The sequence below is a fragment of the Aedes albopictus genome, chromosome 1 (genome assembly GCF_035046485.1).
Source record: "Aedes albopictus strain Foshan chromosome 1, AalbF5, whole genome shotgun sequence".
NCBI classification, from domain to species: domain Eukaryota; kingdom Metazoa; phylum Arthropoda; class Insecta; order Diptera; family Culicidae; genus Aedes; species Aedes albopictus.
In genome coordinates, this window is record NC_085136.1 from 235,989,278 (window position 1) to 236,005,193 (window position 15,916).

General features: G+C 39.8%; 2 protein-coding genes across 2 annotated transcripts in view; one reads left to right on the top strand and one right to left on the bottom strand.

The window, feature by feature from the left end:
- Positions 1–15,916, bottom strand: part of LOC109399837 (transcriptional activator cubitus interruptus) — a 409,162-nt gene that overhangs the window by 163,978 nt on the left and 229,268 nt on the right. The window lies entirely within an intron of this gene.
- Positions 14,281–15,492, top strand: LOC134287029 (uncharacterized protein DDB_G0271670-like; the record flags this gene model as incomplete). The annotated part of the gene is made up of 1 exon (XM_062848740.1): positions 14,281–15,492. A coding segment is annotated over one exon (1,212 nt), but the record flags the coding sequence as incomplete, so codon positions are not given.

The window sequence follows — 15,916 nt, forward strand, 5'->3', positions numbered from 1 at the left end:
GTTTGAACATTTACTTCGCTTTTCGGAAGAACGCTCGGACTTTCCTCTTGATATCTCCCATTAGATTCTGCACAACTTTCTCCGTAACTTTTCGTTGTGCCGCAAGCCAAATTTTTTTCAATCAATCAACAGAGCTTGCTTCTCTTCCATCTTTCTTAAGATGCCGCTTAATTATTGTCCACTATCTTTCCACAGGACGCTGTTTAGAGAAGTTTTGTGGATTTTGCCATTTTTCGACAAAATCGACTTTTTCCGTCTTGAGCATCTCTAGTGTAGAAGAAGCGTAATAAGCGGATGCCAGATAGGGTATATGGATCATTCCTTGGTCTAATTTACAAACCGCCTTGACAATTTTGACCATAACTCATGAACTAATAGCACTAGAAATAATATGTTGACCCTATTACGCACTCTAGGCAATGCATGTTTCACCAATTGGAAGTAAACTTACGTAAATATTCAAGAATTTACTTAACTAACTTGAAAAGATTTGATGTGATGGTATGCAACGTTGGTCTATGGTACATAAATTGGCCTATTAGTGGATGCAACGTTGGCCTATTGCTTTCCATACACTAGAACCACTTAATATCTCATTTTTTCAATATTTCTGCTGAGGTATTATCTCTGGTTGTTCACCAATCATACTTTCAAATTACATTTTCGGAGCCAAATTTTCAAAAAAACTATAAATAAATCACTTAAACTAAAGTTCTTTCTTTTTTAGTAACGAAAACAATGCAACCCGATTATTGTGTTATATTTTTACAGTCACCGCACACAAAATCTATCTTTCTGTTCGTTCTTTCTGGTTCTTACGCAAGCAATGTTGTTAGCGTCACTTTATCGGTGTTTTTGACGTCACTTTACTGATGGGCCAAGATTTGGGTACATAGTGAAAAAAATGTCCTCAATATTCGGCCCACATGTAATTTGTAAAATAGTTACTATTCGTTAAAAACAAACATACAAATTCAAAATAGCATTTTTGACCGTCGCATCAAATGTTCAGTTATTGAAAAGGCAATTCGAAATATTCCAGAATCATGCCATTTATGATCATGTGTATAGACTACCCACTAAACCGAAGAATCATGGCGCCTACAAAATCTAAACAAAGTGACATTTTCATACAATTTTAATACTCCAAAGTGCTAAAATTGAAACAAAATGTTACAGGTGTTTGGCGCAAAGCTTTTCCGATATCCAGTTCGGGGTGTTTGTTTGAGTTTTTGGTTAACGTTAAGATAGGTCGAACGAGGGGACTATGCCAACGAAGCATCCCGATACCCTACGCCTAAAACAAAAGAGGATCCGTTTGTTTTCGGTAGATAAGTAGAAGTCGTTTTTTGATGCATTCCTTTCTGTTATTTTCACCGTTGATTGTTCCCGTTGTGAAATAGGAAGAATTCTTTAGCCACATGAACAATTGGCTTGCCACACTAAAAACTTTTTCCCAAATTTTTCAGTTCTGATGTACCCTACATCAGCCGGCACATCTGTCCCCTGCTTAGCGTTAAAAAATTGCGGTCCCGGAAGTGTATTAGTAAGCCAATTCTCGAAACGACAACTTTTTGGAACACCATTTGTGCAGAATTAGTCTGCTAGTCGCAAAGCTAATACGACCTATCGCTCGAAATTTCTTACTTTTTCCGTTTTCTTTGAGTGTGCTGCAAAAGTGAACAATGTTTTTACACACTGAGCAAAAATTCACATTTTTTTGTTTAGTTTTAACTCTAAACTATTGGTAAACAGATGTCCACTTTCTTTAATGAACAGTCCTTACATTAAGAATCTTAACGCAAAGGAGAACGAAGCAGACTTCACGAAGGCAGCAGAGGCGATCCAAGAGAAGCACTATGTCTATGATTATCTCGAACGTTTCGACACTGAAGAAAGGGCGATCAAGGTTGCACTTGAAATGAAGGAAGTACATGCACGTGGTGATTTCTGCATTCAGATTTGGCACTCCAACTCGGACACACTTCTTCTATGGGTCGGGGAACCGAAAAGAACCCAGCCTAAGGCCATCAGCATCGATTCGGAGTGTGAAGAAGAACGAGTTTTGGGCCTCTTATGGCTACCAGAAGGATACGTCGTTGCCTTTGCTAACAATCAGCAGCTGGGTGGAGTTGTCTCGACGTAGCAAAATATCCTGCGCTGTGTCATGTGCCTGTTTGATTCATAGGGGACGAATAATCATTCTCAGGACACAATACTTTCCAGGCTTTTCCACTTCTGAGGTCGGCTTGATGGAGCAGCATGTTTTCACGGATGCAAGTGAAGCAGTATACGTCTGCGTGGTCTATTTTTGGGCCATGATAGTGCGAGTTACGTTGGTGATGACCAAAGCAAAAGTTGCGCCACTGAAATCTCTATCGATACCGTGCCTGGAATTGCCCTTCTGGGAGCCCCTCTTGGTGCTAGGCTAACTAAAGTGGTGATAGAATACCATACCTTTCCAATCAACCGCCCTGTGATGTGGACAGACTAGAAGACAACATTATCTTCGATCCAATTGCAACATCACCGCTACCGGCCATTCGTAGAGTTCCGTGTGGGAGAAATCCTAGATAAGACTGAAACTAATGAAAGGGACAGATATAACGTCTCGTTGGTTTCGTGGGCCCGACTTTCTGTACAGACCGGAAACAGAATAGCCGGAGCAAAGGTCCAGTCTGTCTTTTAAAAACGGACGAAGAATTGCGGCCCTGCATGGATCGAGGATGTCTACCTGATCGACTGTCTCTAAGTGGAAACGTCTGTTACGAACAGCAGGTTACGTCCATCGATACATCGCGAACTGTTACAACAGAAGCAAGAAGCAGGAGCTGGTCAGGGGATAGTTGTTCCAGGAAGAGCTGCAGAATGCGGAGAACAGCCTCTGGCGGTCAGTACAGACAATCACTTATCCGGATGAAATAGCTGTGTTTAAATTAGCTGAAAGAAATCCGAACAAGCAGATTGAAAAGACTAGCCCAGTCTGTAAGCTGTCTCCGTTCCGGGATGAGCATGGCGTGATGCGGGTGGACAGCCGTATAGATGCTGTTCCGTAGGTCAGATACGCAGTGGCAGACATGCAAGATAGCCGTGCTTGACTACTTTGGACATACCCAGGTCTGGATAGGTCGCAGCTGTGTTAAACGATGGGTGGCCTTGTTTACGTGACTCACCGTGGGAGTCGTACACCTGGAGGTAGTTCATTCCCTCTCTACAGAATCGTGGAAGATGGCAGTCCATCGATTTGCAGCGCGACGTGGGTCACCTCTTTAGATTCGCACGGATAACGGCACAAATTTGCAGGGGGCCAGTCGAGAGTTAAGGGATCAGATTACGGCGATCGATCAACAGCTGGTGGAGATCTTTACTTACTCGAACACGAAATGGTTCTTCAACCCTCTATTCGCACCACACTTTGGTGGCTCATGAGAGCGACTCGACAAGGTCTGTTAAAGCACTCGGTTCATTGTGCAATGAAAGGAACCCGGACGAATTGTGGACGGTCATTACTAAAACAATAGAAATACACTAGAACTCCAATGGCGCTGTAGTCACTTTCCCTATTTAATAAAATTAATAACTTTGATTGTAACTATTGATTGCTTTAAAGTGCCCAGCTGATAGAGGATGTTTTGTTTGGTAAACAAAGTTTATTTGACACTTCTAGTACCGCTACTGACGCTGTAAGGGCGTGGCAAACTAGATGTTAGTCACACGAACAGTCGCGACATTGGACTTATGTGGCTAGTTATTCTAATACTAAAACCGAGTCTATAGTGAACTCCAGACCGTTAATCTCTTTTCCGTTAGAGAGCGTTGACCAGGAGGCCCTGACCCCAAACCACTTTATATTATTAAGCTCCAGTGGTATCACTCAACCTCCTACAAAACTTGCAGAACCGACAAAAGTCAATCGTACAAATTGAAACATAGCCAGGCAGCTCACCGATCAATTCTGGCGTCGATGGATCAACGAGTACTTTCCGAAAATTGCCGTCAGAAGTAAGTGGTTCGAAGAAGCCGAGAAACTAAGAGTGAACGATCTTGAGCTGAAGGCCAGCGAAACGGATGGTTGTGAGGCCGACTTATAGCGGTCAATGCAGGAAGTGATGGTCGCATTCGCCAGGCCACGGTTAAGATAGTCGGAGGAATATTCCGGCGTCCGGTGAGCAAGTTAGTAGTGCTGCATGTGCAAGGCGATAGTAACATCGATGTAGCTGAACGGCCACTAGTGCATTACGGGTTGGGGGATTTTGCCAATGGTCGCAACACTGGGAAGGTGAAAGGGGGACCCCAGACAACCAGTAATCGTATACGAGACTGCATAAGATGATAAAGTGGAGGCCATACGCGTGCATGCCTCCAATTAGGCGCATGTAAAATGTACGCGTGTCGCCTCCACTTTAACATCTTATGCAACGTCTTATACGATCACTGGTTGACTGGGACAGTTCTGCAATACCTCTCGATCTCGACGTAGTCCACAATCTTGTAGACTTTTTCCTCCTGGTCGCGCACTGCAAATCACGGCGATTGGCGCATATACCTACGCCCCCTCATAGATGTCGACAAATTAATACAAATCGACTGTTTGAATGTCCAAGTGCCACAGAAGGAGTCTGCCTCTCACAGCTAGTGCCAAAAGTGTTCTTAGGGGAAAAGACCTCTTCAAAGTCTACACCGTGTATCTGTGTATGAGGGATTCCACGGAGGCACGCAAGTCGATCCTGAGCGACCATTTCAAAAATATCTGAAACTTTGCACAGTTTTTCAATTTCATCTAAAACGTCATTTTTCGATATCAAATCTTCATATAGAGTCACGTCTAACTTTTCAAAAGGGTGTATGTGAAAATGGTTGAAAAATATTCAAAAAGCTGCACAGCAAAAACGGTTCGTTCGATTGTTATGATTTTTTCAGCAAAGTTAGATAACTTAATGGGGATTGCTAAGAAAATATACACTGTAAAAATTTTTTTTTTTTTGCATTAAAAAAATATCATTTTTGTCACACAAACTCAAATATCAACGTAATTTTTTCAGGGAAAACGGTCCATTATATTAGCTATCTACCATAAAAATTTGGTGATGGTAAACTAATAAACAAAAAAGTTATGATATTTCAAACATTTCACAATTTTTACATTTAGTAAAAAAAATATGTTTTTTTTACCGTGTACATTATTCAGAGAATCGCATTATGATGCTGATTTTATTGTTAAGGCTACCGCATGAATTAAACAAGTTATTTTCATGATATTTTTATTTAATTATTCATAACTATTATAGCATCTATTAGAAACTTAGACGCGATCCAGTGTAGTGATCAAAAGTATTGATAGTGTCATTATTTTTATTGTACGTGACTGGCGAAAAATTCTGTTAATAGGGTTAAAACCTGATGATAATAAGAAACATAAGTAATATTATTTTTAAGATAAAAGCTGCAAAACAAAAGTTTTATATAGACGAATGCGTCTAGTTTACCTGCAAAAAACTTACCTCTTAGATAATAGATTTTATGATGGAGAGAAAGCGAGTAACTGCAACACCAACAAATACATAATAGGTGCATACCACGACAATGCTCTAGACGTCTAGTTTACCTGCAAAAATTTACCTATCAGAGAATAGAATCATAAATATCGGGAGGAAGCGAGTAACTTCAACAACAACAAATGCATGATAGGTACCATGACAATGCTCACGAAAAAGCAAAAAATTACTACCGCTATGGTTATTAAGGATTGTAAAGTAAAAGTTTTCTTCAGTCAAGTAAACGACACCAAACTAGTCAGTAAAAACTTGAAAGTGATTTTGTTTATTAAAATCTAACGAACAACATGAGTAGTCGCTTTCTCAACTGTTGTAGGCCGTTTGCAGAAAAAAAGTGCTCAAAAGAGTTACGAAATCTCACCGAAAGCACCATAGATAAACTGAAAGCGACAGGTTATGCTCCAATGTCCACATTGAATACAAATTTACGCATTTGCACGTCCTGCCGTCTAAACGTTGACAAACGAGCAATCTGTATATCATCGGAAGAGCAGGGCGCAGGAAGTTCGAAAACGACAACAACTGAGGAATTACTAGAAGTTCCAAGTGCAGAGAGCCTTGCCACCGTACCATCAGCGACATCTGTCGGAAGATGAGTGTATTCAAAAGGTAAACATCGAACGCTTTAACGAGGGCATAGCTGGGATAAAAGTGACTCCGATTAAATGGACGAAGACGGACTACGTTTATTATCCAGAGAAAAAATACCGTGAAATAAACGAAGCTGTACGTAGAAACCTCTTCAAATTAGGACCTGAGGATGTGGAAAATACAGACTACGATGAGGTAATTATGAATATGAAGGAAAGGTTCTCGAATCCAGCCACGACAAGGAAAGAAAAATTATTGATTTTGTCGATGCTGCCAAGTTCGTGGTCTATTCAAGATGCCATTGATGAGTTCGAAACCAATAGATATACAGTAAAAGAGGCAAAACTATTTAAGAATAACTGTCTTTCAACCAAAAATACTAGGTCTAGTAATGCGTTAACAGACGAGGCAAAAGAAATAGTAGTTCAATATTTTGAAGATGATGAAGTAAGTCGAGCTATGCCTGGCCAGAAAGATTATGTATCAGTAAAACAAGATGGAAAGCGTCAAGCAATCCAAAAACGATTAATGATGACGACATTGAAAGAAGCTTACACACGCTTCAAGGAAATTCACAATAATATTAAAGTAGGTTTTTCCTCATTTGCAAGCCTTCGGCCAAGGCAATGCAAGCTTCTTTCCAATTCAGGAACACATAATGTTTGTGTGTGCACAACCCATGAGAATATTAACCTTATTTTACATAGTTTGAAAAGAATAAATTTAACAAAGGATATTAAAATGTTAACTGGTAGTCTTTTGTGTGAAAATACAACATCAAATTGCTATCTACGATCTTGTTCGGATTGTCCAGATTCTTCATTATTGGAAAATACTTTATTCGGTGAGTTTGAAGAAAAATATATTGATCAGTTATCATTTGAGCAATGGGTAACCACGGATAGGTGTGACCTAGAAACAATTGTAAAACCTGTAGATGGGTTTGTGTCATATTTTTGCTTGAAATTAGAAAGTTTAATCCCTCACGATTTCATTAAAACAGAGCAATCCAGCTTTTTAAAAAATACGAAAAATACGTTACAAAATGGTGAATTTTTAGTCATTTGTGATTTTTCTGAAAATTACAGTTTTGTATTGCAAGATGAAGTTCAGTCCCATCACTGGAACGTGCAACAAGCTACAATTCATCCATTCGTTATTTATTTTAATGGAAGTTCGCAAATTGAACACTTTAGTTTCATTGTAATTTCCGAAGATTTAAGGCACGATTCAATATCCGTAAACTTGTTCATTGCCAAAATGATTAACTTTTTACGCGTTGATAAACATAAAGAAGTCAAAAAGATATATTTTATGTCTGATGGAGCAGCGTCGCAGTACAAAAACCGTAAGAATTTTTCGAGCCTATGTCAATTTAAATCAATGTACGGAATTGATGCAGAATGGCATTTTTTTGCTACGTCACATGGCAAAGGTCCTTGTGATGCTATTGGAGGAACAATAAAGCGCATGGCCACAAGAGCAAGTTTAGCCAAAGAACGTGAGCATCCAATTAAAACTGCGAAAGAACTTTTTGAATGGGCGAATCGTAGAAAAGAAGAAGATTTAACCAAATTATCATTTTGTTTTACTACTACGGAAGAGTACGAAATAAAGGCTACAGAGCTCAGCGAGCAATATAATAACGCGAAAACGATCCAAGGAACCCAAAAATTCCATTGTTTCATTCCATTGTCAGAAAATAAAATTAAAGCAAAACTATACTCAAACTGTTCTGACAATAATGCCAAAGTGTTCGATATTGTAAAAAAATAAATAAAATCAAATAAAAAATAAGTAAAACTGTTTTCATGATCTCATAACCCATAATAAAATCCAAACCCAAAACTCTTAGCCCTCTCTTACCCCTATTGTGTCAAATCTATGATTATTGTTGTGTAATTTGAGAATTCATTTATATGTATAAATATTATATGTATATATATATATTACATGTATATACATATAATATAAATACATATAATATTTATACATATAATATACATAATACAAATGAATACACAAATATTGAATATCGTAAAAACAACTTGTTTAACTCCCGCAAGACCCTTAACAAAAAAACAGCACCAAACTGTGATTCTCGAAATAATTTACACGGTAAAAAATTTTTTTTCTACTAAATGTAAAAAATTGTGAAATGTTTGAAATGTCATAACTTTTTTGTTTATTAGTTTACCATCACCAAATTTTTATGGTAGATAGCTAATATAACGGACCATTTTCCCTAAAAAAATGACGTTGGTAAAAAGATAGGGTTTTGAGATATTTAAGTTTTTGTGACAAAAATTATATTTTTTAATGCAAAACAAATATTTTTTTTACAGTGTATATTTTTTTAGTAATCACCATTTAGTTATCTAACTTTGCTGAAAAAATCATAACAATCGAACGAACCGTTTTTGCTGTGCAGCTTTTTGAATATTTTTCAACCATTTTCATATACACCCTTTTGAAAAGTTAGTCGTGACTCAACATGAAGATATGATATCGAAAAATGGTGATTTAGATGGAACTGAAAAACTGTGCAAAGTTTCAGCTCAATAGAAAATCATGAATTAAAAAAAGTCCTAAATTTTGATGCTGTTGCTTGGAATCGCTCGTATAGCACTGCGCAATGGTGCGTGCCTTGAATCATGACTCTTCGCCCACTTCGTTTAACTTTGTCCTGTATACCCGTTACACAGCGACTGCTTACCACCTGCTTTTCAGCGAACAACTTGACTAAGTTACTGCCTTGAAGTCTTCGAAACGTTTCGGAACGTTCCACTCCATGTCTTCATGGTTATCCGATTGATCCTTAATCGTTAAAGGGTCTTCTACATCAAATGCCTTAGGCATTCACCTTCCACATTCTCACTGGAATCATCTTCAAGTACACCAATTTCCTGATGCTGAACAGCCAGTGCCGAATTCCGTAGCGGCATCTACTTAACCTTATCGTACATGGTTTCCAGAACAACGGGACAGCCCCCTCCTTTTCAAGCTCAAGGAACTTGGCATCTACGAAACGATAGAACTTGTGTTATTCAAAATAGTCGATGAACGTCACTATGCTTTGCTGTCAAATTTTCCATGCTTAAGGTCCGGAACGCGGACTCAAGCCTTGCAGCCAAACAAGTTCTAAGGAATCCGTGGTGACCTACACCCTTTCAGCAATTTCAACTATCACTATTCACTGTACCTAAACCACAGACCGGCACTTGCTGGAGGATATGCTCACTTTTCACACCCGAAAAGTCTAGGAACTGTGGGGTGTGAGCAAAGATAAGTGACATTCCCCTTAGGTGTTCTTCCCCTAGCAAACGTCGATGACAGCAACCATCATGACGAGGTGAGCAGTGGATGCTACCTCATTGAGGAGTGGAGCTTTGGCGGAACAAGTCGCCTGCATCATGCCAAGGGATTCTACTGTAGTTTGTCAAGATGGCTGGAAATAGATTGTTCCGGTGAGTTACGCAATATTCACAGGATAAATCCTCCAGCTCACTCTGACGCTAACATGGCCGCACACTTTATCGACCAATAAGATTACCAAACTTACTCTTCCAATTCCAAGAGGCCCCGTTCTTTCAGAAATTGCTTGATACGTCAAACGTTGTCACCAACAGATATTCATTCTGAACCGAACCAGTTAATCAACAAAGTAGTCCGGTGCACATGCGGACGTCAGCGTATACTGCGATCTCACGCAAAAACCCGCGAGGCTTGTAAGGAAATGTCGCGTGCAGCTGGATTGCTCCGAAACTTGAACACGTGTGTGTGGGCAGTCAACTCAATGCTTGTATTTACCTTCGATGACGGCGGCAGTGGCGTGGCGCGGCGGTCCGCAATGATCGATTACAACGACGGAACATTCGGGCGAACGACAGATTGAGTTGTTTCCGCTCGGTTCGCAGATTACTGCGCGCGGCGCTGTTCGCTCATTAGCAACTGGCCGCGCACGACTTCGTGGTCCAGCGTCCAGCACTGCGCGGCAGCCGATTCGATTGGCTTTTGACAGTTGCTAATGCGAAAGCGATCACGTCTCACTGCTGCGGCCGCCGTCGTTGCGTCGTTTGCTTGGATGGCTTGATCGATCAGTTTCGCGATCGAGTGGCCGCTTGTCGACTGTTTGCGCTGATTGACGTTTCGGCTTACAGAGTGGTACATTGTTGCGGAATTCGTACCAAGTGTTGATTAGTTCCCTTTACGTGTGTCGTTTATGGTCGCGGCAAGTGAAGAATACAACTAATTTGCATAATTTTCGGAGTTCTAATACGTCGAATGCCTTCGGGGTTCAGGGCTGTGTGTGGATGACAGCTGCTTACATTTCGTGCGAAACCCAAAGCACAGAGCGACTTTGGAAGAGGAACGAGACGCTTCGCCTTCCCAGTTCCCGTCACTAATAACGCATAATTATCTCCGATTTGATTGAGTCATCAGTCGAGCGAAACAATAATAACAAGCTTCTTCGAAGCCGAGCTTTGACTCGGGGTTCAGGTAGAGCGATAGACATCAACCTGTGTGAGCGGGACCGAAGAGCAAGAACCGAGCGCAGAGAGGCATGATTTGCTTGCCAATTTTGCCCTTTCAAGTTGCCGCGTGTGCACAGCGAACGAGGGTTATGGGCCCAAATTCAAGCCGCCTGCCGCAGCAGCATCCAGAACAAGATCAAGCGGCGGCTTCTTCGACACCGGTCCGCACCGAAAAGTGAGTCATTAATCATGCCATTGATTGGTGCGGCGCGGACCTTCCCCGAAAAACAACACAAAACTATATGTTCGGTAACATAACCTCAACTCGGACTGCGCGCGAGGGGTGTCTTTTAAATGAGATCTCAGCAAGCTCTGACGACTGACAGCAGCGTGGTGGCGGCGGCGGCGGCGACGAGGCCGGCGGCTGTCAAGCTCGGGACCGACCTTTTCTGCGAATGCTCTGGCTTTCACATAAACACATGACAGATTTGCATTATTAGATATGCGCGAAGAGAATCGGTCGGTTTTCGCAGATCGTGCTGGAAGTGTGCGAAATTCGTTGCCGCGCATAAATTTTCGGAAAGGTGCCGTCGAGCATTTCTGATTATTTGTAATCCCTGTAGCCGACTCTGCGCGTCTGTAGCGCGGTTCTCTCTCATGTCTGACAGACGACGACTGCTTAATATTCGGTTCTTAAAAGGCCATAAACTGGCACTCTTTCTCGCATAAACTGTTGAAGCCGCCGCCGCCGTCAGAGGTCTCTGGAGTCTTTAGCGACTTAACCACCACCATAACCATGCCAACAATGGAATTAATAATATTGCACTGATGTGCCTTAATAACAACAACAACTATTAAAAGGAAGACACCGGAGAGCGTACTCTTTTTTCGAAGAAAATATGTGGGACCATAAAACACTTCATAATGCCACCAGCAGCGATCGCTCGCCTCGCGCAGATCAGTTCGCACCGGGACCGACAACGAATAGAGCAATTTTTCGTTCGTCACTTGATAGCCGCGCGGCGTGCAGTGGCACGGTGGTGATCGTGCAAAAATCTCGTAAACATAACCTCTTCCTCCGCCGCGACCTGACAGACGCGCGGGAATCGCGGCGCAAGGGATCGCGTTCTCGGCCTTTTGTGTTCCCGTGAATTTCCTAATAAATTTATGACACATTATAATTCGCTACACGCAATGCTATCCCGTCTGGCTGGTTGGCGAGCCACTCGCGTCGCAGTCTACGACGGAGAAAAGGCGGCAAGACCCTACGGCGACCTTCGTCGCCATTGTGTCACACCACGCGATCGCAATCTCGGTAACTCCGCTGATGATCAGATTACCCAACGCACCGAGAGCGTGCACGGAAAATAAAACAATACCTGTTTTTGGGTTTGTTTGTTTTGCTTCTTTTGTTCGTCAATGTTGTCAAAAACAAAGCGGATACAACCGTTCGGATATCAAAATTGTGGTGAAAAAAACTTACGTTGTAGTAGTTTCTCAAATTTTGATAGTTCAGTGTTTCCGTGTACCTTGAAATGTCAAAATATGTTTTGCTTTGGAATGACGTAATCCTGCTAAACTTGACAAGTTCTGTTTACAATTTCGACTTCGACGATCTTACTTTTGTTGGACTTATGCATGTTTGGTGCTCTCTGTTAGCTCTATTAACACCTCCGATTCCAACGAACGAAATTGTTTCGATGACATTCCGCTCCATCAAGTTCAATTTTCAAACCAGTGCGTTCACTCAACTGGGAGTTCTTCTCCTTCAAACAACTGTGTTCATTTGTGTCCGCGTCACTAAAATCGCCAACCCAAAGGGCCGTTGGGAATAAGAATAAGACCCACAGATAAGCAGAGACACGAAAGCCTTCCAATGACGGCGCAAAAAAGTGATTATCTTCTTTCATTCTTCGCCCTCGTCTGCGCGTTCGTCGCTCGGCCGCGAGCAGCGATCGTTCGTTCTGTTTCATACCGGATTCTTTCCAGTTCCTGTCGTATTCGAAATCTACTATTATTAATAACAAAAAGAAAATTCTAATTTTACGTCGACCGTTCTTCTTAACACTCGTCATGTAACTAAAGGGAAATTTTTTATCGATCCGTTTGCTTCTTTTTCTTCTCTTGAGTTTATTTCAGTATCTGTCATCAATACACACTCAACGTAAAACTACGTAAAGGTGATTCGATTTTACTCATTACTATTCGCCTCGTATTCACTACATTCGCCTTCTTCTCTACTCTTGTGACGATAGAATGAAAAAAAAAAACAGAAATCATCATCATCATCATCATCATCATCATCATCATCATCATCATCATCATCATCATCATCATCATCATCATCATCATCATCATCATCATCATCATCATCATCATCATCATCATCATCATCATCATCATCATCATCATCATCATCATCATCATCATCATCATCATCATCATCATCATCATCATCATCATCATCATCATCATCATCATCATCATCATCATCATCATCATCATCATCATCATCATCATCATCATCATCATCATCATCATCATCATCATCATCATCATCATCATCATCATCATCATCATCATCATCATCATCATCATCATCATCATCATCATCATCATCATCATCATCATCATCATCATCATCATCATCATCATCATCATCATCATCATCATCATCATCATCATCATCATCATCATCATCATCATCATCATCATCATCATCATCATCATCATCATCATCATCATCATCATCATCATCATCATCATCATCATCATCATCATCATCATCATCATCATCATCATCATCATCATCATCATCATCATCATCATCATCATCATCATCATCATCATCATCATCATCATCATCATCATCATCATCATCATCATCATCATCATCATCATCATCATCATCATCATCATCATCATCATCATCATCATCATCATCATCATCATCATCATCATCATCATCATCATCATCATCATCATCATCATCATCATCATCATCATCATCATCATCATCATCATCATCATCATCATCATCATCATCATCATCATCATCATCATCATCATCATCATCATCATCATCATCATCATCATCATCATCATCATCATCATCATCATCATCATCATCATCATCATCATCATCATCATCATCATCATCATCATCATCATCATCATCATCATCATCATCATCATCATCATCATCATCATCATCATCATCATCATCATCATCATCATCATCATCATCATCATCATCATCATCATCATCATCATCATCATCATCATCATCATCATCATCATCATCATCATCATCATCATCATCATCATCATCATCATCATCATCATCATCATCATCATCATCATCATCATCATCATCATCATCATCATCATCATCATCATCATCATCATCATCATCATCATCATCATCATCATCATCATCATCATCATCATCATCATCATCATCATCATCATCATCATCATCATCATCATCATCATCATCATCATCATCATCATCATCATCATCATCATCATCATCATCATCATCATCATCATCATCATCATCATCATCATCATCATCATCATCATCATCATCATCATCATCATCATCATCATCATCATCATCATCATCATCATCATCATCATCATCATCATCATCATCATCATCATCATCATCATCATCATCATCATCATCATCATCATCATCATCATCATCATCATCATCATCATCATCATCATCATCATCATCATCATCATCATCATCATCATCATCATCATCATCATCATCATCATCATCATCATCATCATCATCATCATCATCATCATCATCATCATCATCATCATCATCATCATCATCATCATCATCATCATCATCATCATCATCATCATCATCATCATCATCATCATCATCATCATCATCATCATCATCATCATCATCATCATCATCATCATCATCATCATCATCATCATCATCATCATCATCATCATCATCATCATCATCATCATCATCATCATCATCATCATCATCATCATCATCATCATCATCATCATCATCATCATCATCATCATCATCATCATCATCATCATCATCATCATCATCATCATCATCATCATCATCATCATCATCATCATCATCATCATCATCATCATCATCATCATCATCATCATCATCATCATCATCATCATCATCATCATCATCATCATCATCATCATCATCATCATCATCATCATCATCATCATCATCATCATCATCATCATCATCATCATCATCATCATCATCATCATCATCATCATCATCATCATCATCATCATCATCATCATCATCATCATCATCATCATCATCATCATCATCATCATCATCATCATCATCATCATCATCATCATCATCATCATCATCATCATCATCATCATCATCATCATCATCATCATCATCATCATCATCATCATCATCATCATCATCATCATCATCATCATCATCATCATCATCATCATCATCATCATCATCATCATCATCATCATCATCATCATCATCATCATCATCATCATCATCATCATCATCATCATCATCATCATCATCATCATCATCATCATCATCATCATCATCATCATCATCATCATCATCATCATCATCATCATCATCATCATCATCATCATCATCATCATCATCATCATCATCATCATCATCATCATCATCATCATCATCATCATCATCATCATCATCATCATCATCATCATCATCATCATCATCATCATCATCATCATCATCATCATCATCATCATCATCATCATCATCATCATCATCATCATCATCATCATCATCATCATCATCATCATCATCATCATCATCATCATCATCATCATCATCATCATCATCATCATCATCATCATCATCATCATCATCATCATCATCATCATCATCATCATCATCATCATCATCATCATCATCATCATCATCATCATCATCATCATCATCATCATCATCATCATCATCATCATCATCATCATCATCATCATCATCATCATCTCTCCCCCAGCAGATCCGGTGAGAAACCTCACTCTCCCATCCGGCGGAAGTTTTTTTTTTTTTTTTTTTATCTAGTTCATTTATTTGGGGCTCAATCGCGTATAACGCTTTACGGAGCCGAGGATCTTTCTTTGTACTTAATAGTATACATTATACAGAGTAATAACTTTTTAATGATATCTGTTAGTAATGGGTGGAAGCCAGGGTACTCGTGGCAGCTCGAGGTTAGAGGGTCACATTTTGAGGGATGGACAGGGTAAGGATTGGGGCAAAGG